This window comes from Nicotiana sylvestris, chromosome 10 (assembly GCF_000393655.2).
Source record: "Nicotiana sylvestris chromosome 10, ASM39365v2, whole genome shotgun sequence".
Lineage (NCBI taxonomy): Eukaryota > Viridiplantae > Streptophyta > Magnoliopsida > Solanales > Solanaceae > Nicotiana > Nicotiana sylvestris.
In genome coordinates this window covers 89,057,125-89,080,168 of record NC_091066.1, presented here as the reverse complement: position 1 = coordinate 89,080,168, position 23,044 = coordinate 89,057,125, and the positions used below count along the sequence as shown (strand labels likewise).

Genomic DNA, 23,044 nt, shown 5'->3' with positions numbered 1-23,044 from the left:
ATGGTAACTGAATAATTTGTTTGGAGAAATTTTAAGTTTCTACTGTTGCTGGTGTTGGTGCTGTTTTAACCAACGAAAGAACTTATTCATCTCCTACATGAGAAAGATATGTATGTTAAGAAACTTTATTATTTTTCTTTATTTCTTTGTCTTTTGTTCTTGTCTTCTAGCTTTTTAAAAATAGATAAAGAGTTTCTTACATATTATCAAAAGATTTGTTAGAATTCGACCCAACATGAATTTTTTAGCTAAAATGAAATCTGAAAGTTATCTCCAAATTCCAAACGAGAGAGAGAGAGATAGAGATAGAGAGAGAGATGGAGGAGGAGGTTCGCTGTTGTTTTCCAGGAGAGTGGTAGAGTTCCTGATTCAACCAGCGCAAGAGCTTTAAGTTTCACCCATTATCAAATACTCGGCACTCTCACTTTTTGCCGATCGATTCTACTCATCTCTAACTTCCAGACAAGGAATTAACGAAGCTGCTAAAACCTGTCTCTTATAGTCACCTATAAGAGAAAGCAATGTGCGGCTATTTGCGCTCGGTGCACTATGGATCTCAACCAAAATACACGATTCTCCTCAAAAGACTACATTGTAGGAGTATTTGAGATAATTATTATTGTCTTATTGTAGGGAGAATGGTAGTTTAAAATTTAGTCTAGTATCGAGTTTGACGCTCAATTAAGGGAGTTTTGGGTGGAGAGGTGGTAGAGAATCAAGAAAGAGGATATGAGGGGAAAAAAGAAAATGATGTATCTGAATCCCTAATTTAAGGTACTAATAATAGATTGTACATAAATTATAAGAAAAATACAGTTAGGTCGGTAATATACAAATCTATGACAATTTTGGTAAATAAGTTTCAAATATTGTCTAGGAACGAAAAAAATCCCTTTTTTAATTGTACTTGTAATAAAGAAAAGGGAGGAAGGGGAGTAAGTGTGGACATAAGGCTGCAACTTGTCTGGAGGAAGTGTGATCACATATTGTACTATAAGGCTGCAACTTCAGAAATAACTAATCTCCAATCTTGAACTCCCTATCACACGTGGCTATTGGCTTGTGCTTGCATCACGTGCTGGTCTCTGCATAAGTGGAACTTGGCTAGCTGTAGCTTGAATTTCCTGACCAACATAATATCCTCAACAACATCAATAGAGGAATCTCCAGGAATGTAGGGTAGGTATAGGGAAGGAGGGTAGTCATATAGGAGTTCAAAAGGGGTGGTTTGGATAGTAGAATGTGGACTGTAGTTGTACCACCATTCTGCTAAAGACAAGAATGAACCTTCATCAGCAGGAGAATCTATGCAGAAGTACTTTAAGTATGTTTCTAGACACTTGTTGAGCACCTCACTCTGACCATATGTCTGAGGATGATAAGCAGTTGAGGTCTGCAGTGTAACACCTTGAGGTGACAAGAATTCTTTCCAAAAAGAACTAATGAAGATTGGATCCTTATCACTGGTAATTGAAGCAGGGAAGCCATAAAGCTTAAAGATGGTATCCAAAAACACATGTGCAAGAGTTTGAACAGCGTAAGGAGGAGCAAGAGCAATAAAGTGTCCATATTTAGTTAACCTGTCTATAATCACCCAGATAATAGTCTTTCTCTTAGACTTAGGCAACCCCTCTATAACATTCCATATTAATGTCAGTCCAAGGTAATGCAGGTATTGGCAATGGTTGTAATAGGCCAGGATATGCTAAAGTATCATATTTGTTCCTTTGGCAGATATCACACTTGTGAATGAAATCCAAGATATCTTTCTGATTCCCTTCCAATAGAAGTAAGCCATCATTTTCCTGGTAGTAGCATCAATACCAGAATGGCCACCAGAAGAAGTAGAATGCCATAAGGTTATGATCTTATTTCTCAAACCTTCATCATGTCCCACCACAAGCTTATCCTTTGTCCTCAGCTGATCATCTATCCAAGTATAGTGTTTCTATGGTGTATGTGATAAGAGCCTTCAACTCAGAATCAGAATCCCAACTAGCTGTTATCTCCTGCCATAAGTCAGCTTGCACATAAGAGATCATCAAGGACATAAGTCCAACACCATCTATTCTGGAAAGTGACTCTGCAATAACATGTTCTTTTCCCTTTTTGTATTGTATTTCAAAGTCAAAAGGGAGCAACTTAGCTAGCCATCTTAGTTGTGAAATCAGTATGTAGCTTTTGCTCCAATAAGTACTTCAAAGCCTTTTGGTCAGTCTTCACAATAAAATGTTGACCAAGCAGGTAATGGGACCTTTTTGTAACAAAAACTAATGCAAGTAATTCTCTTTCATAAACTGATAGAGCAATATGTCTAGGAGCCAATCCTTTAATAATAAAGGCTATAGGATGACCACGCTGTATTAAAGCAGTCACAATGCTTATCCTACGGGCATCTGTCTCTACTACAAAGGGAATAGCGTAGTCTGGCAAAGCTAAGACAAAAGCAGTTGTTAAAGCCAACTTAAGTGCAGAAAAGGCTTGAGTAGCAGCTTCAGACCATTTGAAGTTGTATTTCCTCAATAACTCAGCTAATGATCAACTCATAAGGCCATAACCCTTAATGAATTTTCTGTAATACCATGCAAGCCCCAGTAAGCCCCTTAGTTGCTTGATTGTAGTAGGAATAGGCCATTGCTAGACTGCTGTGATCTTCTTAGTATCTGTAAAGACCCCTTCACTAGAAATGAAATGTCCTAAGTACTCCACCCTTGATACTCCAAAAACACATTTAGAGTGTTCGGCCACTAGACTGTTATGGACCATGAATTCAAACACCCGGTGCAAATGAAGAGCATGATCCTACAAACTCTGCTATATATCAAGATGTCATCAAAGAAAACTAAAACAAATTTCTTCAAGAAGTGTTGGAAGAGGTGATTTATAAGACATTGAAATGTAGAAGGAGCATTGGTTAAGCCAAATGGCATGACCAAGTACTCATAATGGCCCAAGTGAGTCTTGAAGGCTGTTTTAGGGATGTCAGCTGGTACCATTCTTATTTGGTGATAGCAAGATCGAAGGTCAATCTTGGACAATATCACTGCCCCTGCAAGCTCATCCAATAAGTCATTTATGATGGAAATAGGGAACTTGTCCTTAACAGTACAGTAATTTAACTCCTTGTAGTCCGCACACAACCTCCAAGTGCCATCCTTCTTGCCTACTAACATAACAGGAGATGCAAAATGACTGTTAATATATTGGATCAGACCTTGCTGTAGCATATCTTTAACCAACTTCTCAATGATGTCCTTCTTCATGGAAGAAAACCTGTAAAGTCTTATATTGATTGGCTTAGTCCCAGGCTGCAAAGTAATGTTGTGATCAAAATAACCTCTTTGTGAAGGTAAGGTTGTTGGTTCTGCAAATACCTGGTGGTACTGAATGAAGAGCTCATCAATTACAGCATGAACTTGGAGCTCTTTAGACAGATGCAATGCATTAAATTGATCAGCTGACTCTAGAGCAGTCTCAGCAACTAGTACTTGTAACGTAAAGAGCTGGATATCATCCCCATTCATCTTATTGACAATCTTAGTGCTAGAAAATTTACATTCTTCAGATACACCCTTCAGAAGATGGAACTTTCCTTGATAAGTAAAGGACATAGTCAAAGCTGTATAATCCCAAGGCTCCCAAAACTAAATCTTACTTCCCCACCAGAAATACTATAAGGTCTGAAGTGTAGGATGTACCCTGCAGCATCCATTGGAAGTCCCTTACCACTCCAGAAGTAGCCTCCATAGAATTATTACCAAGGTTGATATAGCCAACCTTAGTAGGAGAGACTTGGCAACCTAACCTCTTAGCAGAGTCACAATCTATGAAATTTTGAGTACTTCCTCCATCTAAAGAATTTGCGGTGGCCTCTTGTTGTTGTACCAGTCACATTTATGGTTTGTGCACCTTGGATTCCACTCAATACATATAAGGAGATCATAGGTGGGTCCCCTTCAATGACAAACCACTCCTCATTAGTGGCTTCACCTTCTACCTTTGGCACTGCTTCTTGTGAACATTCATCATTATCATACTCCAAATCCAACATAAACGGTTACTTGGGAAGTGTACACTTATGGCCAGGAGAATATTTATCATCACAGAAGTAACACAAACCTTGTGTTCTCTTAGCCTTCATTTCAATAGGAGAAATTGTCTTTCTGTTCCTAGTAGCAGCTGAAACTCGAAGAGCAGGTAAAGCTAGTTTAGTTGCTGGAATAACACTGGTAAGGTTTGGCCTTGAGTGTGAAGAATCACAGGTAGGTCGCTTAATAGCAAAAAAAGAATTACCTCCAGAACTGGACCTTTGTGCCCTAGCATTGGCAGCCAATGTAGCTTCTGCCAATCTAGCTAGTCTATATGTTTTGGATAAGGTCTAAGGTTCAGGCATCTTCACAAGGTTCACTAACTCCTCCTTTAGTCCACCTAGGAAGCATGAAATAGCTTGGCTCATAGATAGATTACATTGAGCTAAGAGTCGAGCAAAAGCAAACTGAAATTCCCTAAACTGAGCCAGTTTGTCTCAGTTGCTTTACTTCTAACATTGGATCTGAGAATTCTTCACTAAACATCTCAATCAAGGCAGGTAAGTATTAATCCTAGTTAGGCATATCAATTGACCCATGGCATTTCATGTAAGACTGATTCCATTCTGGTGCCTCATCATCCAAATTCATAGCAACCAAGCTCACTTTCTGATTGAGAGGAGTGTTATCAACAGAATAATATTGTTCAATTTTATACAACCAGTTTTTTAAGTTTTCACCATTGAAACGAGGAAAAATCAAATTATGGCCACGATTATTAGAACTAGAGCAATAAGGATTGGGTCCTACAATACCTTGCCCAGATTGCACCACAGGTTCTTGAAGGTTAGAAGTAGATCCACTTTCTCGCGATTGCAGATGCAGTTGTGCTCCATCAATGGAGTTTTTGAGTGAATTAACCAAATGAAGCATCTATGTGTGCCTTCTCTCCATGTCATCTCGTAAATTTTGAGTTTTCTGATCTATGAGAGATCACAGATCCAATTGCTGAGCAGCTAAGTCCTCATATTGCTCCTGCATATCAGGAACTCCTTGAGGGTTGCCGACTGCTTTGCGTGGTCCCATGTCCAGCTCTGACACCAATTGATACCAAATTCTGGTATCGAAGAACCAATAAAATAGTAACTACAAGGAAAGTAGGAAGCAAAGGGAAGAAAAGAGAAGGAGAGGAGGAGAGTTGAGAGAGGAGAAATCAGACGAGTATTATCATTCAAAAAGTGTGTTGCTCACTTACAATTCTCCTAGTTATCTATAAAATGCAAAAGAGCTGAAAATAACACTAACTTTCCCGCAACAACTAAAATTTAAAATAAAAGCAACAAACACGTGAACAAGCCTAGTTGTTGGCCCCCATGGCATCCGAGCTGGCATTAACTGGAATATGTGTATCAGATCATCGCAATTACCCGAAGTCTATGCTTGAGTTATGTACCGTGACCGAAGACTAGTGTACTTTCTCTGTTAAAATGCAGTTTTGAGGCAAGATAGAGGTCTGACTAGTAGGCTGGTTTAGAGTTTAAACTTTATGTTAGCTGACAGTGCGATCATATTCAATTCCTCTGTGCTGCCTTTTGGTAAACATCCTGTTTGGGTTAGAGACTAGAGAAAGATCATTTGGAACGGAAATTTTCATCTTTCTTCAGTCCTCAAAGTAGCTCTATTTGCATGCAAATGCAGCTGATTCCAAGTAGCAAGAAATCAATAATAACCGCGATGTATTGCAATATAGTAATTGATTTTATGGACTATGGTATCCGAGAGTCAGTTAGTAAAATGAAATCCATACTAAGACGACTGTTCTGGTACATCTATTCTGTAGCATATCTTTAACGGAGAACAAAACAATGCAATAGTTAATGTCCGCTACCTAATTGTTTCCAGACCATCCACCGAACTTTAACGGAGAACAAAACAATGCAATAGTTAATGTCCGCTACCTAATTGTTTCCAGCCCATCCACCGAACTTTCTCTTGTATATGAAACAAGTGTCCAATTTTTTACAAATACTTTGGGTTTTATTCTTCTCTGCTTCTCTTTCATGCAGTCGATTTGCTCAAGTTTGAATGATGAGATTGTACGATTCCTTGTGAAAACCTTAAAATTGCTTCTCCACCCAGGAAGCTACAATCATATTGTTTCCCCAGTTCAGATGCTCAGTTACAACGTTAACGTGGGTAACATCCAAGCCGCAGATGGAATTATATCCTTTTGCAATTCTCGTCTTAAGCATTTAAACCAATGTGACGCCACGTCCAAATTCACCAAAACCTTTGAAGAGAATTCATAAAGATATCTCTGCAAACTCTGGCAATGAAGTATTGCCTGGAACAGTCCACCTGTGATTTATTTATCGATAGAAATAAGCTTTTGATACAAAAGGAACTACAAAATTTCATCGATAGTACAACCAAAATTAAATATCGCCTAGACAGATGAGCTCATAATTCGACTGCTTAACTTTACAACTACAATTAACATTCGTTGCCATCTAAAAGACAAATCTATTACCACACAAGAGGGGGGGGAAGAAAGAGTAGAGTACATGCAGAACAGAAATTGTTGGAAGAATCACCATGAAAAAGGGCTCGCTCCCAACAAGAAAATTTCATTTTCTACATCCTTGATCCACTGACATACCCTATTGCAAGTTTTAATTGCAAGAGCCTGCAAGGTGAAATTTACCAAAGGTCATACATAAAGAGAGGGATTGACAAGAGTATAACAAATGCTCTATTTGCATCTCCCAAAAGAATTAGCATTAAAAAAGCATATGTATTGGTGAAATAGCACATATAATAAGCACAATGAAGTAGCTTAAACTAAAACTAGTACTTTGGATTGATGAAATATCAATCTACTATTCCTCAATCGCTAATTAGTTGGGACCAACTATATGAATCCTCTATACCCACTCTACTCCGACCGGGCTTGTGTCATACCAATACTAAACAATTTAAAAGACAAATTAGTAGTTCTTTAAAGCTTAGAGTTCCTCAAAATCTCACACTTAGCCCTACGTTGACATATACATCTCGAACAAGACTAAAGTACTTTTGCAAACACTAGAACCTAATGAAATATAACAACTAAACCGTGATCCTGATGCCAAGTGGCCATTTCAAATTTAATTAAAAAAAAAAAAAGAAGATGTCAACAGTATCAGGGCATGGCAGGACTAGAACGTTCAGGAAATAACAGTTCTAAGGCTCGCCCAGTGTAGATTTTCAACGGAATAGCAGCAAATAACTTGTCAGACTGCATTTAATTCTACCAGGCTAGGAAGAAAAGCTTGCAGTATACAGAATGGAACTTGTATGTTCTCACATATGCATCAATTACTATGTATTCTCAGAGGACGATGAAAGTCAGTACTGTTTAATTACAGTTGAGAACCAAACTAAACTAACACCACATTAAGTCAACCTAGGTCTGCATGTTTAAAGAGCTTAAATTCAAGAACCAAACTGGCCGATCAGCCCATGTACCAGCAGCTTTCAACCAAGACAAAATGTCGTCTGGCACATATAACACCAAAAGAATTGACTGGCAAAGAGAGTTTGGAGAAGAAGTGTTGTTCCAGATATAATTAGATGAACAGTAGGCTCAGAAGAAACTTAAATAATCATACCTTGTCTGCCAGAGGATCAAATACAGCATAAAGTTCGAAATCCGGGGTAACCCAGCACAAGAGAACTGCAACATACGGAGATAAGTTATTTCATAAAGAAACTACAATATAAACATAGGAAATCATATGGGTCTGATCTATCCCTATCTTCCCCACTTTAAAACTGGAATTCATTGCTCGAATTTGGTAAAATTTCAACCCAAAAAGAAAAAGGGGGAAGAAGAAATTACCGAGAAAGAAATCAAGTTAACAACATTGGACTTGATCACAATTAACAATTTCTGAGAGAACTATAAGCCAAAGGAAGACGAACAAAGGTTTTAATTCACTAATACGTCAATATGCACTTAGTTCTCAGAATCAGCTCCAAAGTTGGCAAATTCGAATGAAGTGCTTGTGGTTTTCAATTAGTGGGCGAGCACTTACAAAGAATCAGACTTTCATGCGATTATGACTATCACCAAGATATAAGGTTTCTCTTCTTGCTCATGGTTTAACAGAAGAGAGTGGCAGATGAGACGAGTTATGAACCAAAAGAAGATTATGTTATTTGGCACTTTATCCCCTGAGTTTTATCCACAGAAAACATCTCTTTTTTACCTGTAAGATTCCATAAGAAAATAACCTGTTTCTACCAATAAAACAACAGTGCTATGTTGTAGGAGTACATACCCACAAAATTCTCTAACAGCAAAAATTATCTAGAAGGAAAATCAAATGTATCATGTCTCCACTATTTAACCAACGCTTTCTTTTGTTATAAACGCACTCCATCAGATAGAGAAATTCTTGAGAGAGAAATGATGGTATGGCATGCTCATATAGCATCATGCCGGCAAGGGTGGAATTATGCTTCACGAGCTACACCAATTGTAGGAAAAAGCTGCCAAAAAAAACATACCATAATTATCATCCCTTTTAAACAGAGTTTTGTGGGGCCCAATTCCTTCTTCGTGCATCGATGCATAAATCTTCTGGTAAGATCTATATAACCTGCACCAGATAGGCTCATCTCACTAAGAGAAAAAGGACAATTAAATGATTGTTGTGGGAGCAACTTCATTTAGTATTAATACCTTTTTTGCTGTCGTCTGCTGTTTATTGGTGAGGAAAACTCTGATGAGACGTACTGGTCAAGATATATACTTCGATATATAAAATGCCAAAGTCCAGCAGGGCCACCAACACCTAGGAATGCTTCGTCGAATCTCTCTGATGAATACGTTGCATGTCCAGGCTGACCCAAATGAGGGGAGACTGCTCCAGAACGGGAACCACGGTCATCAGGTAAATCTTCAATGCGCATGCCACCATCTACCATGGATCTTTGAATTTCACCGAGCACATTGGACTTCAAAAGTACATTTTCAACACGAATCCTACAAGTTACATTATTACTTTTCCTGTAACATAACAGTTCTTCATTCACAATAGCTAGGACCCCTGAAAGGGTTAAGAAAAAGAACACTGGGAAATGTACTGGTTCATTTCCCAAGGTTCAAATATCATGGATGTTTTTTCATGTTTGAGCCATGAGTTATTTCAAACATCAGTTTACTTGAAAAATCAATAATCTACCTGCAATCTTTAAGATGATAAAAGGCATCTGAACTTGTACTCAGCAATATTAAGTATGTGTCACCCTGTCAAATAAAGCAAGCGAATAGAGTCATTTGTTTAGACTAAAATGCTAAATGGTATTCGTGAACCATATTATGAAATTGAAGAATTCTTGCAGGGCAACCAACTAACACTATCCAAAGCCAGATTTACTTTGACGTTTTTTATTAAATGGTTGTCTTATATAACATGGAAACAGAGTGTAAGAGTAAAACCGTAGTTTGTATAAACATTTAAAGAACGAGGTCCCAGAGCTACAAATAACAACACTTCTTTTTATTCGTAGACATTTTATAAAATAACTTGTGTAACTTTGTAGTGGCATAATATTAAAAAAGTAAAGAATAGCGAAAAGGAGATTTCCCTTTAACCAAAGTGCAAAATTTTAGGACAAAGGGTGTATCGAGAGTGGTTTTTGATATTAGTTGATGACATTAGCTCAACTTACATCAAGGTAATGCACATAAGCATATAAAAATGCCATGGAATTGAATCTTGGTAGACAAATAGGTGAGAAGGATTCTGATGTCCTGCATGACACCAATGAGCAGGTTAGAGTAGCCTCCAGGAAATCCCAAATAGTAAATATCGAGAAACACAAATCTTTTACATGGTGCTGGCACGTTGCCTCACAAATGTGGAGGTATGAAAATGCACTCACACTGAAAAAATCCCCCCTCCCTCAATCAAAAAGAATGATACAAACATTACGAACACCAACCACACATAATAGAAGAAAAACAATAACATATAGTACCATGAAACCAAACAATTTCCAGCTAAAGCCGACAGATCGTATTGGCTTCATGCTGGCTTGGGACAGTACACAAATGTCCTGTAGAGAACAAGCTTTAGGTAGTTGAGTAATTACAATCAGATTAGTGGTTCATACACTTAAACAACCTGAAATTTCAAGAACTGCCTCAAAACACATGGTTACCGGATAAATCTTGTGGCATCATAAGAAAAAGGAAGGATATTTTTGAAGAAAAACTTGACTTAAACACATGATAATCCAAGTGAAAGAATTTGGGATATTATGAAATGTGACAATTACAGAAATTACCTAGATATACATGACAAAACATGGACGGTGTAATCAGTTAAATGGACCAACATTGGGTTTCATAAAGAATAACACGCTTAGACACACAATCCGTAAGATAAGGAGGGAAGAAACATGTTATAACAGAAGGGCCATGCCTGCCTTCACAACAAACAGCTTTTAGCTACTTTGCCAAACCATAGAAGTCACACAACGAGATCTGATTTACTATAGGGCTTTAGCACCTATCACCAACCTAATAAGGTTGAACTGAAGAATAAATGTAATATGAGCTTGTCAATCGTCTCCTGCATTCGCACCAGATACACAAGGAAATAGACCAACAAAAGTCAAAACGCTAATGGAACTTGCCTAAATGATTCAGAAGACATAACAAAATTGGATAGCAATAGCATATCATCAGGGTGAAGAGAGGCTTTTTGGGCACCAACGAGACCGATAACCTGCATATCACCCGATTCAGGATGGTTTCACCAAACATTAAGACATAATGAGACTGTTGTACTTCTAGTATGTGCGAGCAAGAAATAGAAGTAATTATGAAATAGGATCAAGACCTTGTGTTTACACATTAACATAGCAAACAAGACCCCTGAATCAGCTACATCCTGCAAGATGGCCCCAGCAGATTGCCTTGTTGCATAAGCAAGTCGTAGGCATGTGTATGCATGGAGAAAAGTGGCTGGATTCCTTGAATACAAGTAAATTTTGATTAATTAATCAACTGAGACAATGATCGTTTAGGCTATACTTGGTAATAGCAAATATAAGAATATTTTTCTGCTCACATCCAAATTAACAGCAAGTTGTTCTTTATATATGTATCAAAAAGGTATTTCTTAAAGCATAAATACAAAATTGAGCCAAATCCCTCCCAAGACATCTACTTCCTTTATAATGAACAATAGTTCCAAACGCACCTCATAATTAAGTTATACCATCTTGAAAGAAATCAGAGAGGAGCAAAAACGGCTATCAGGAAAAAATAAAACACCAACAATACCCAGTGATTTCCCACAAGTGGGGATCAGCAAAATATGATAAAAGAAAATATTTCCAATTTGTTGTCATTGTATAAGTCCGCCCCACTTGTGGGATTTCACTGGGATTGTTGTTGTTGTTGTTGTTGCTGCTGGTATAAGTCCGAAAATAGACACAAAGACAACAAAAACAAGGAAAAGCAGGATGAATCAACTGACAGAACTTAATACACTGCAGTACTCCTAACAATTTAAGATTATTATATGGTGAACTGAATTGACACCTAAATTATTTGCAAATATTTTTTGATTGGTACATTATTCCCAAATAGGGGTTGCGACAAGAGGGGTTGCGACAAGAGGTAAGCAACCCCCACTTCCAACCAAGAGGTTATGAATTCGAGTCACCCCAAGAGCAAGGTGGAGAGTTCTTGGTGGGAAGGATGTCGAGGGTCTATTTGGAAACAGCCTCTCTACCCATGGTAGGCGTAAGGTCTGCGTACACACTACCCTCCCCAGACCCCACTAGTGGGATTATACTGGGTTGTTGTTGTTGTATTATTCCCAAATAATGCTATGCCACAAAAGGCAACATTGGTTATGAAGCTGAAGCAACAGTGCTTCCATTCCTTAACTAAAAGAATTAAGATGACAAAAGTTCAAATCCTTGCACCAGAAAACCACAATTGGTTAACTCTGAAGCCTTCAAAAGATGGAATATTACTTTTGCTATATATGTTAGGCATTCCTAGTCATTTCCCTTTTATAGGTACGTTCATCTTTTTCTTCTCCCCAGCTTTTCACATAAGCTATACGCTTAAATTTATTGCATTGCCAAATACGACTAGTTTGCATTAATCTTAAAAAGTGGAGTAGACTGAAAACTAAGATCTTTGCTTTTTCATTATCTCAGGTTTTGTTTCAGTTTTAAGTTACGTGGAATATCTTGTCCACTATTTTGTCCTTGTCCACGTCTATTAATGAATTTGCTTTACAACTAAAAAATAAAAGAAAACAAACTTATAGGAAAAAGAAAAAAAGTAACAAATTGCAGAATCCTCTAAAGCTTTAACCAGACAGGAAGTCACAGAACACTTGAGATTTAACAGCTGGTCCAGACATCTTACTCCATAAAACACATACAGTGCTAATATTCAATAAAAAGTGAAATACATGATGATGAAGCAAAGAGAGAGAGAAAGCTACAAACCAACTGAAAGAATGGATAAGAGAAGAGAAGACGACATCCGTTCCTCCGAGCAGAGGTGTCATATCAAATTTTGCATTCTTCTCAAAACATCTATTTACAGACCTTGTAAGGATAAGTATCATCTGCATATAGAGCAACATATACATGAGGTATTGAAACAATCTAAAAGAAGAAACGGTAAGCAATTAATATGCGAAGGATAGAACCCAAAAAAAAAACAGCTCAGTATCTCTAGTGCTACGAAAAGGATAGAACTACAGTCACCAATTTAGAAGGGAAAAGAGGGAGGAGGGGGGGGGGCAGACAGAGCTTACCTGATTATATAGGAGCTCTAGTTGCCCCCTTAGTGACATATAAGGCTCTTCTGTACAGCTTATGCAAACCAAGTAAATAGGTCCCTTCACAAGAAATACTACCTGAAAAACAAATCTATAATGTCTATTGAGAAAGGAAAGTTGAATCAGGGCAGTACTGTACTAAAGTGTTATGTTTTCTTTCCGAGTTACAGAAGCTAGGCTATATTCAGTTCATCGCATTACAAACTATATCTCAGTCACTACCACCATTGCAAACCAGAAAAGTAATTTACTACCTTTCATTTCCTTCATGTTTTACTTGGTGTCTATTTTCCACAATCAATTACATTTAACCATCCTATCAAAAATAACGCACATGAACCGAAAATAAATAGGAATCTAGTACTTTCAGTCTTTAACTAAGTTATTAACCCACAGCTTCTAAATATCCAAGCAGTAAAGGGACTAAAAAGAAGTGAGGTGTTATTGATGCAAACCTGGTGCTTTCCAGCTCTGATCAGGTTGACTCGATCACCCCTGAAAAAGAGATTAATCGGGCAAACTGCAAAAAATCATTATACTCTTCACTGAAAGAATGGAGGAATCCTGTATTTAGCATTCATTGGAAATATACCCATTCTCCACAAATGATATGATGGCTTGCAAAGTGGCAGAGAATCCAGCGAGCTTGTGTTCATCTCCATATCTTTAATCAATAATAAAAGAAAATTCAGAGGAGATTATATTTGATGTGCAATATCTGATAAGCAAATACTAGATGGCATTCTGCGCTCAGAAGAGGGATGCTAACACGAACCTTGAGTATATTGGTTTTCCTGAGTGACTCAAAATAAAGAAGTGTTTCTTTCTTTTTCTCCAGGAAATAGAAGCATCATCCTGCACTTCATTAATGAAAGAATCATAAGTTGACAAGGCAAAATTTGAAGGCCGTCACATTTGTTTTCCCTTTAATCTTAACTTTTTTCTTTTTCATAAAGCAAGAAATTTTATTGACATAAAAGGGAAAATCCCGCATACACGGGGTCTTCAAGAAGTAGAGCATCTCGGGCAACAAAATCATTTTCTCTACAATTAGCAATGGATTGTCTAAACTAATTAGCAATGGATTCACGTGTTCAAAAACACTCCAGTTCCTTTCACATCCGAATGAGCTACAAGTTAAACTTAGAACTTTTATGGCGAAAGTCTGTAACTCCGGAGTCTCTATACCATATTGATCCCACCACTCAACTATAAAAGTCAAAAAAATGTTCAAGAGTTAATAAGTATAAAAAATACATTGAAGTTAGAGTTATAAAATATAGAAACACTTGGTCACCTGGCGACTTCGTCTTCCTTTGTTTAATAGCAAGTCGGAGCTTAAAAAGTCCTTTAGCTGCCTTGTAAGTAGCAAGCTGATATACTATCTTTTCTTGCAAGTCTTTCATCTGGGGTCAACTTGATAACAACCTGATGGAATCTTGTCCACTTCTTTAGCCAATGAATTATTTTCATGCTGATCATAAAATAGTGATGGGTTCAGAATAAGTCCAGCTGCATGCAAAGGTCTATGAAGTTGCTCATTCCATCTTGCATCAATGATCAGAAAGACCTTTGCATATTTCTGCTCATCAGTGAATGATGCTTGAATAGCCTCCTTGACCCTATCCATAACTTCATAGAGGTAGCTCATTGGTAGTTTTTGCTCCCCATCCACCAAACGGAGTACTTTAACTAAAGAGCCACCAATTTTAAGAGCATGAAGGACATTATTCCAAAAAGAATAAGAAAGAATAATGCGTGCAACCTCTTTCCCCACACTTTCTTTTGCAAATTTACTCTTGTTCCATTCCTCTGAAGTGACCATCTTTGTCAATTTGTCTTTTTGCAAGTGAATACTATGCAAAGTCAAGAAAGCAGTGGCGAACCTTGTCTTGCCCGATTTCACCAATTTTTTTTGCATGGTGAATCTTCTCATCATATTCAATAACAAGGGCCGTTGAGAAATATAAGAATGTACCCTAACGCCCTGGCCAAAAACTGTAGAGAAGGGTTTTTCCTTGAAAATGTCCCTGAACATCAAGTTGATACAATGAGCCGTACATGGAGTCCAATAGACATTCTTGTACACTCCTTCAATCATGCCACTCGCTTTCACATTTTCACTTGCATTATCAGTGACCACTTGAACAACTTTGCTTGGGCCAATCTTTTCGATGGTGTTATGAAACAAGGTGAACATTTTGATGTGGTCAGTGGATGTGTCGCTAGCATCAATGGACTCAAGAAACAAACTTCCCCGGGAGAATTCACCAACACATTAATAATCATTTTCCCCGTTCTTGTCGTCCACTTATCCATCATAATGGAGCAACCATACTTGTTCCACACAACTTTATGCTCCTCAACAATTTTATTAGTCTCCTCCACTTCTTTATTTAGATAAGGGCCTCTTATTTCATGATAAGTGGGAGGCTTCATTCCAGGTCTGTATTGACCAACGGCCTCAATAAAGTCTCCAAAAGTGTCATAGTTGACACAATTGAAGGGGAGCCCAGCATCATAGACCCATCGTGCAAAAGCTCTAACTGCACAATCCCTTAAAATGTCTTTAGCAATTTTTGTACATCTTTTCCACCGCTTTTTGCTTCCGGCTTCTTTGGGAAGTAGCAATCTATAGGACCTTTAGTCGATGATCCATGGCTTTGACCCATCTCTTCCCCGTTTTGTTGGAACTGACAATTCTTCAATATCATCATCATCAGCAGCAAGATTGGTCACCATTGGTTGATGACTCATTTGATTTTTTAGCTCCTTCTTCTTCTCAACAAAATTCTTTATTTCTTTCCTCACCTCCGGTGGGCATTTCGGACAACTTGTGACATTTCTATCGCCACCAATAAGATGGTATTTAAAGCGATAAATTCCACCCGTTGTCGTCTTGTTACAAAACTTGCATACGACATTTGTATTCTTCTCATTAACTCTATCGCCATATCGCCAAGCCGGGTCTTTCTCTTTCGAACTTTGAGACATTTTGAAATCCCTATTAAGATATAAGAAATACATAATCAAATAAACTTAAAATACATATAATATATATAATAATTAATTTTCTAAAATTAAATAAATATAAAATTAATCAAATAAACTGAAAACATATCATATATATAATAATTAATTTTATATACTAAACTATACACAAAAATGAGAAGGAAAAAGAAAGAGAAAATAGGGAATCTGTTCTGGACTGGAGAAAGAAGAAAAAGAAAGAAAAAGAAGAAGCAGAAGCAGACGCAAAAGCAGAAGAAAAAGCAGAAGCAGAAACAGACGCAAAAGCAGAAGAAGCAGAAGCAGAAGCAGAAGAAAAAGAAGAAGAAGCAGAAGAAGAAGCAAAAGCAGCAGAAGAAAAATAAGAAGAAGAAGAAAGAAAAAAAAATGGCGAAGCAGTGGTCGAGCTTGACTGGAGAAGAAGAAAGGAGAAGAAGAAATGAAGAAGAAAGGAGAAAGAAATTACCTAGACTGGAGAAGTAGTGGTCGAGCTCGAGCTTGAGAGAGAAGGGGTCAGCAATGGCGATAACCCTAGCTTTTTGTCAATGTCTCTATTTTTGTGAGGGTCTGTTGTGACTATTTAGGGGTCTTTTTTGTATAATTAAAAAACAGGTCCCAAAGTTTTTTTTTAAAAAGGGCCTGATGCGCTTTTGTAAAAGAAGCGATCGCTTCGTCGATTTCCTCGCTTCGTCGCTTCAGCTAGTGAAGCGCGCGCTTTTCAAGATCGCATCGCCTCAGGCAGCCAGAAGCGATATAGTGTCGCTTCGCGCTTAAAGCGACGAAGCGATCGCTTTTCTAAACACTGCCTTATGGTCTAAGGGGGAATACTTCAAGTTCAAGCTCGAATAGGAACGGAAAAAGTGTGGGTACTACAAGTCGATCCCTAATTGTTGACGAGCAATATGAAGATAATAAAGGAATTCAAGATTTTGACAATCTTGAAGAACTAGAAGAGTAGAAGAATAAGATGTTGATTCTAGTAATTTAGTGGTTTTGATTTTGCTTATCCTATGGAATATGGAGGATTTTGTACAAGTTAACTTTTTGATTATTTATATTGTCTCTTTGCAAGGTTTACTTTATGTTTTTTTAAGAATTGCGCTTCACTTCAATGAAGCATGCACTTCGCTTCGTGCTTCGCTTTTGAAGCGAGGCAAGCCCCTGTCATTTTTTTTGCGCTTCGCGCTCTAAAAACACTGGGGTAAGGTCTGCGAATACACTACCCTCCCCACCCACATGTGGGATATAATGGGTATGTTGTTGTTGTTTACTTGTGTGAGAATGCACAGGAGAAAAATCTGTTATTTGATTAATTAAGTATAATACAGTAAGCGTTACTTATAACTATACATAATACAGATCCTATTCACGTTCAATGTGGGACTCGGACTAATTACATATTAACTATCTAAGCTTGTGCATACAAATAATATGTACCGAGCTAGTTACATATGTAACTAATACGAGGACAAGTGAGGGACTTGGAGAAAATGTCTGCAAGCTGATCACTCGACTTCACAAACTTTGTAGCAATATCTCCTGAGAGTACTCAGGATCTTTTCTCGGACAAAATGACAGTTATAGGTGGTGGAGCTGGAGCTAGAGTTACGGTTGTAGGTGATGGAATCGTGGAGGAATGTGAAGGTGGAATAGTGACTGAATCTCCAAAGGATGGAACTGGTAGCACCTCAGAAATGTCTAAGTGACCACTTAAGCGTGTGAAGTATGGCTGAGTTTCAAAGAAGATAACATAAGGCACCGCTGGAGGTCAAGTGAGTAGCATTGATACCCTTTTGAGTTCTCGAGTAACCTAGAAATACACACTTAAGAGCACGGGGCGCTAACTTATCTTTTCCTGAAGTAAGGTTATGACCCAAACATATGCTCCCAAAGACACGAGGTGGATGAGAGAACAAAGGTGTGTGAGGAAACAACACAGAAAATGGAACTTGATTCTGGATAGCTGAGGATGGCATACGACTAATAAGATAACAAGATGTGAGAATTACATCCCCAAAAACGCAACGGAACATGAAATTGTATGAGTAGGGTACGAGCAGTCTCAATTAGATGCCTATTCTTCCTTTCCGCTACCCTATTTTCTTGAGATGTGTATGGACAAGATGTTTGATGAATGATCCCATGAGAGTTCACAAACTGCTGAAATGGAGAAGACAAATACTCTGGGGCATTATCACTATGAAATGTTCGGATAGAAACCCCAAATTGATTTTGGATTCAACGTGGAAGGTCTGAAAAATAGAAAATAACTCAGATCATATTTCATCAAGAATATTGTACTGGAACAATCATCAATGAACCTAACAAAGTAGCGAAATCCCAAGGTAGAATTGACCCGACTAGGATCCCAAACATCTGAATGGACTAGAGTGAAAAGTGACTTTGCTCGATTATCAAGACGCCGAGGAAAATGGGAGCCAGTATGCTTACCGAGCTGACATGACTCAATCTCTAGAGTGGACAAGTGAGACAAACCAAGTAGCATTTTCTGAAATTTTTATAAACTGGGATGTCCCAATCGTTTATGTAATAAATCAGGTGAATCAGTAACAGAACAAGCTGTTGGTTGGGTTCATGTGATTTAGCAAGGATAAGGTAATAAAGTCCATTTGATTCACGCTCATTACCAATGATCCACCCCATATTGCGATCCTTTATAAAAACAAGGTTATCAAGAAATAAAATAGATCATTTAAGTGATTTGGCTAAGCGACTAACGGCTAAGAGATTAAAAGGATTACCGGGAACATAAAGACCTGAATTCAAAAGTAAAGAAGGATGTGGACTTGCTTGCCTATTCCAGTTGCCACGGTTTGAGACTCATTGGCCATTGTGATCGTTGGAAGAGATTGAGAATATGAAATAGTAGTGAAAGTAGATTTATTACCAGACTTATGCCAAACGCTCTTGAATCAATAACCCAATTGTTGGGAGAAGAAGATTGAGAGACACAAGTAACGCTATTACTTGTTTGAACCACAGTAGCAATCTTAGAAGATGTCTGTTTACATGCATTGTACTGAAGGAACTCTATATATTTCGATAAAAGAACCATTTGGATTGGAATTCTGAGTCAAATGCTTCTGAGACGAATGACATTATAATGATTTAAGGCAAATCTCTGTGACAAACTCAAGAATTTGTTGCAAAAGTCTTGCTGGAGAAGTTTGAAAATAGTAAGACTAGGTGTAAAAGCTTCAGTCGTGTTCCACACAACAAAATAGGTTCTAAAACACCCCAGAAAACATAAACTTTTCTAGAAATTATTGTTCATGCCCGAAAAATTACTATTCACGCCTGAAAGTCACTATTCACACCGAAAAAATATAAAAATGGTCGGAATTTGGTTTAAATTGGATGGGTAGGCTCGGAATTGCAATGTCCTAAAGAGTCGTCACCAAAAAATGGCCGAAAACTGCGCGTGAGGTCGGAATTGCCGGAAAAATTTCTTCTGGCGGCGCGTGGGGGCTTTTCTGGCGGAAATTCTTTTATGGGTTGGTCGCCGGAGGCTGATCTACTTCGTGGTGGTGTTGGTTTTTGCACAACAGTGACAGATAGTGATCTTTCTTGCGGACAAACCTGTGTTTGCCGGAAAAAGGACTTCTGGTTGACTGATTTCTCTTCCCGGAGTCGCTGGAATTTATAGACAGCGATAAACCTCTTACGATAGCTCTGATACCATGTGAGAATGCACGGGAGAAAAATCTATTATTTGATTAATTAATTATAATACATAATACAGATCATACTCATATTCAATGTGGGGCTCGGACTAATTACATATTACTATATAACTATCTAGCAACCTGCTACCTCCCACCATCACAAATACCGGGTAGCTCTATCCGCCAAGGCTTGAATAGATAGGAAGAAATTATCTAATATTTTTGTCTCCGCTGGGATTAGAACCTGAGACCTCATGGTTCTCAACTCACTTCAATCAAACATAATTTTCAACCATTACTTTAATATATTTTCCCGGCATCACTCATCTACAAAATAAAGCTAGTGTTCGGTCTTGGTTCATGATTGGTTCCCTTTTTGTAGCATGACGACACTAGTAGCTATGAGCACATAGGACCATTTCTTAGACTATTGAATTGCAACCTAGAGTTCCTTTGTTTCTAAAGTACTATGTGCCTATTATAATACTCATAAGTTAAATTAAACCTTAACCTCTGTATTCAGTCAACATAGGTGATACTTTATGTGGCAGCATTTCTATTTTAGTCCATCCTAAAAAGAATGATAGTTTTTTAAATCTGGAGCCAATTTAACTTAAACTTCTCATTTACTCTTAATGAGAATATAGGGCAGCCCGGTGCACTGCGCGAGGTCCAGGGAAGGGCCAGACCGGAAGGGCCAGACCGGAAGGGTCTATTGTACGCAGACTTACTATGCATTTCTGTAAGAGACTGTTTTCACAGCTAGAACCCGTGACCTCCTGGTCACATGGCAACAACTTTACCAGTTACGCCAAGGCTCCCTTTGTCTTAATGAGAATATGTTAAACCAACACAAATGTTACGTAATATCTAAGACTACAAGTTTCTAAAGCTTTACAATCGCACAAATAATATGGTATGTTTAAGACCACAAATTTCAAAAGTGTTATAATTACACAAATATTATGACAAGTTTATGACCACAAGTTGGGTTTCGTTCTTTATTAAACTTTGCCACATAAATTGGAAAAGGAAGTATGACCCACCTCACTGCCATGTCGTTTTCCAGGAAGCCATTGTACATGAGAATTTAAAACTCCGTCTAGTGAATTATTATTCACAATTTCATGAATCTCATCATCAACTTCCCCAATTCCAGAACCAGCCCTACCACTACTACTACCGTTGCTACTTCCCCTCTCACCAGCATACCCACTGCTACTGGGACTTGAAGGTTCCTCCATATCTTCCATCCCTGAATTGTTCCTCTCCGTGATTTTGGACGAGCTGGATTTCTCCATCACGTTGCCGTGTCTCAAATTTCCATTATCACCACCAAAATTCTCGTTCAACGATCCCTTAGTGAGCTTCGACGGCGACGTTCCGTTGGTATCCGATTCGGGTTCAGGTTGGACAATTGATATTGAAGCTAATTGATTCTCGATTACGTCCAAAGGCTGATCAATTGAGCTAGGCTTAGGGTTAGGGTAAGGGTTAGGTTTAGGATTTTGATCATCATCGGAGGAGTCAGAGTTCGGAGGCATTGGAGAAGACTGTGAAATTGAGATGAAAATAGTTATTACAGAGTTGTGATGATTCAGTGGAAAGAGTGAAATTAGGATGATAAACGCAAATGATTGAGCTGCGATGGAGAATAAAAGAGAAATGGAAATCGAAATTTTGTGTCCATCGCTGCTCCTACCAGTCGCTGTTGTTCGACTGAAAGCACGAAAAACACGTTTAGACTATTCTCTCCCAGCTTCTGACCGGTTGGTGACTTCTCTTTGGACCAAGTTTGATGATTGCACAAGGCTTGCGGAAACGGTTGGACCGGTTTTAATTTGGGTTTCGGAATCGCACCCTTATGGCCTTGTATAAATTTTAATTATTTATACATTACGGGATGGCAATGGTGCGGGGCGGGGCAGGTTTGAACGTTAATGGGGCGGTGCGGGTTTGAGACTTTACGGTTGCGGGGCGTAAGGGTGTATTGTGGGTCGGGCCCAGTCTGGGACCGCTAACAAACGGGCCAAACGGGTCGGTCCCTACCGGTCCTAAAAGCCCATTGTGGGCCGGTCCTCACCAAATAGCCCGCGTGCCTGGGACCGTTTAGCCCGTGACCGACAGGCGGGCCTTGGCCAGTTCAACCGGGCCAAACGGCCCAACGACTATTTTTCAAAAAAAAAAAATTTGTTTAAAAAAAAGGCCAACGGTCTGAAATTTAAAAGTAGTCGTTGGCCTGCAATTTTAGTCATTTGGCTTTTTAAAAAATAGTCATTTGGCCCCCAAACTTTGTTTTAACCCCAAATTTTTTATAATTATATTTTTTCCCTATTCTCAACTATAAATACCCCTCATTCTTTTATTTTTACTCACAAATTCATCAATCTCTCTCTAATTTTCTTCTATAATTGCTTACTTTATTATTACAATTTCATGAAAATTGTGAAGTTGGTGAATTCAAGTATTCAAGTCTTCAAGTCTTCAACGATATTTAATTTTCAAGAAATTGTTTGTCAATTCGGTAAACTCGTTCCAACTCTTAAGTTTTAATATTATAGTTTTGTTCGCTTTAGTTAGTATAATTATAATTAATATGGACTTTTCTTTGAAAAAAATATTTGGTGGTAATGGTAAGGGAAAATCTAAAATTGGTGAATCTAGTTGTCAAGCTACTACTCTTCTCGCAGCTCCCCGACCCAAACCTGTTACCCGTCTTCCTCCACCTGTTATTCTTGATAGTGATAATCCATGTTTTCAATTTTTTGATAGTCAATTTTGCCAAGAGGTTGCACTAGGTCAACAATTAAATGATGAAATTATGAATGTTCTTTATCCTAATCAAACTGTCTTTGAAAATGAGGAGGAAAATGATGATTTAGATGAAACTCAACCGGATTTAGATGATACACCTACTAGTCCAGTTAATAACCCAACTGATAATAATCTAAATGATGCCCTGTCTGACCCTCCTGTGGTAACCCCTACTTTTAATAGACACCTTCTAAACGGACCGAAACATCTCTTGTTTGGCACTTTTTTACTCAACTAAGAGAACAAAATAAGGCTAAGTGTAAAACTTGTGGGTCTTTGATGGCTCATAAATATACTGGAGACCGTAGCAGTACGGGTACTTTGACTAGACACATAAAGAAACACCCTAGAGATAAAGCTAGATATTTACGAATGAAAGTTGCGCAAGAGGGTAGAAGTTTAGATACTGAGGTTAACCCTAGTACAGGGTCAAATCTAGTTCAACCGGGAATTAACACTGTTGCCGGTGGCATTTTATATTATGATTCAAATCAAGATTGTGAAGAATTGGCAAAAATGGTTATTGTTATGTGCTTACCCTATAGTTTTCCTTCTAACCCTCACTTTGTGCATTATATTACAAGAGTTTTTAATCCTATTTATAAAGGATGGCATCGCGCAACCGTAAAGAGCGATATATAAT

The 23,044-nt window shown here is 38.1% G+C and overlaps 1 protein-coding gene across 6 annotated transcripts; it reads right to left on the bottom strand.

Annotated features, from left to right (window-relative positions):
- Positions 1-810: 810 nt before the first annotated feature.
- LOC104233205 (vacuolar fusion protein MON1 homolog) lies at positions 811-21,433 on the bottom strand. 6 transcript variants are annotated; one of them, XM_070160708.1, is made up of 17 exons: positions 20,634-20,763; positions 14,190-15,896; positions 14,081-14,101; positions 13,668-13,752; positions 13,485-13,556; positions 13,348-13,387; positions 12,869-12,970; positions 12,555-12,676; positions 10,922-11,054; positions 10,716-10,807; positions 9,747-9,828; positions 9,257-9,321; positions 8,755-9,057; positions 8,580-8,671; positions 7,679-7,743; positions 6,623-6,714; positions 5,815-6,386 (listed from the first exon to the last, which is right to left on the bottom strand). In XM_070160708.1, exons 2-17 carry the CDS (start codon positions 14,296-14,298, stop codon positions 6,332-6,334), a joined length of 1,530 nt encoding a protein of 509 aa, XP_070016809.1. In that variant the 5' UTR covers positions 14,299-15,896; positions 20,634-20,763; the 3' UTR covers positions 5,815-6,331. The 6 variants fall into 6 exon arrangements, with proteins under 6 accessions (XP_009784865.1, XP_070016809.1, XP_070016810.1 ...); XM_070160709.1 differs by lacking the exon at positions 14,081-14,101; XM_009786563.2 differs by lacking the exons at positions 5,815-6,386; positions 14,081-14,101; positions 14,190-15,896 and adding an exon at positions 811-5,145 and having other exon boundaries at positions 13,668-13,747; positions 20,634-21,433.
- Between the last annotated feature and the right edge of the window lie 1,611 nt (positions 21,434-23,044).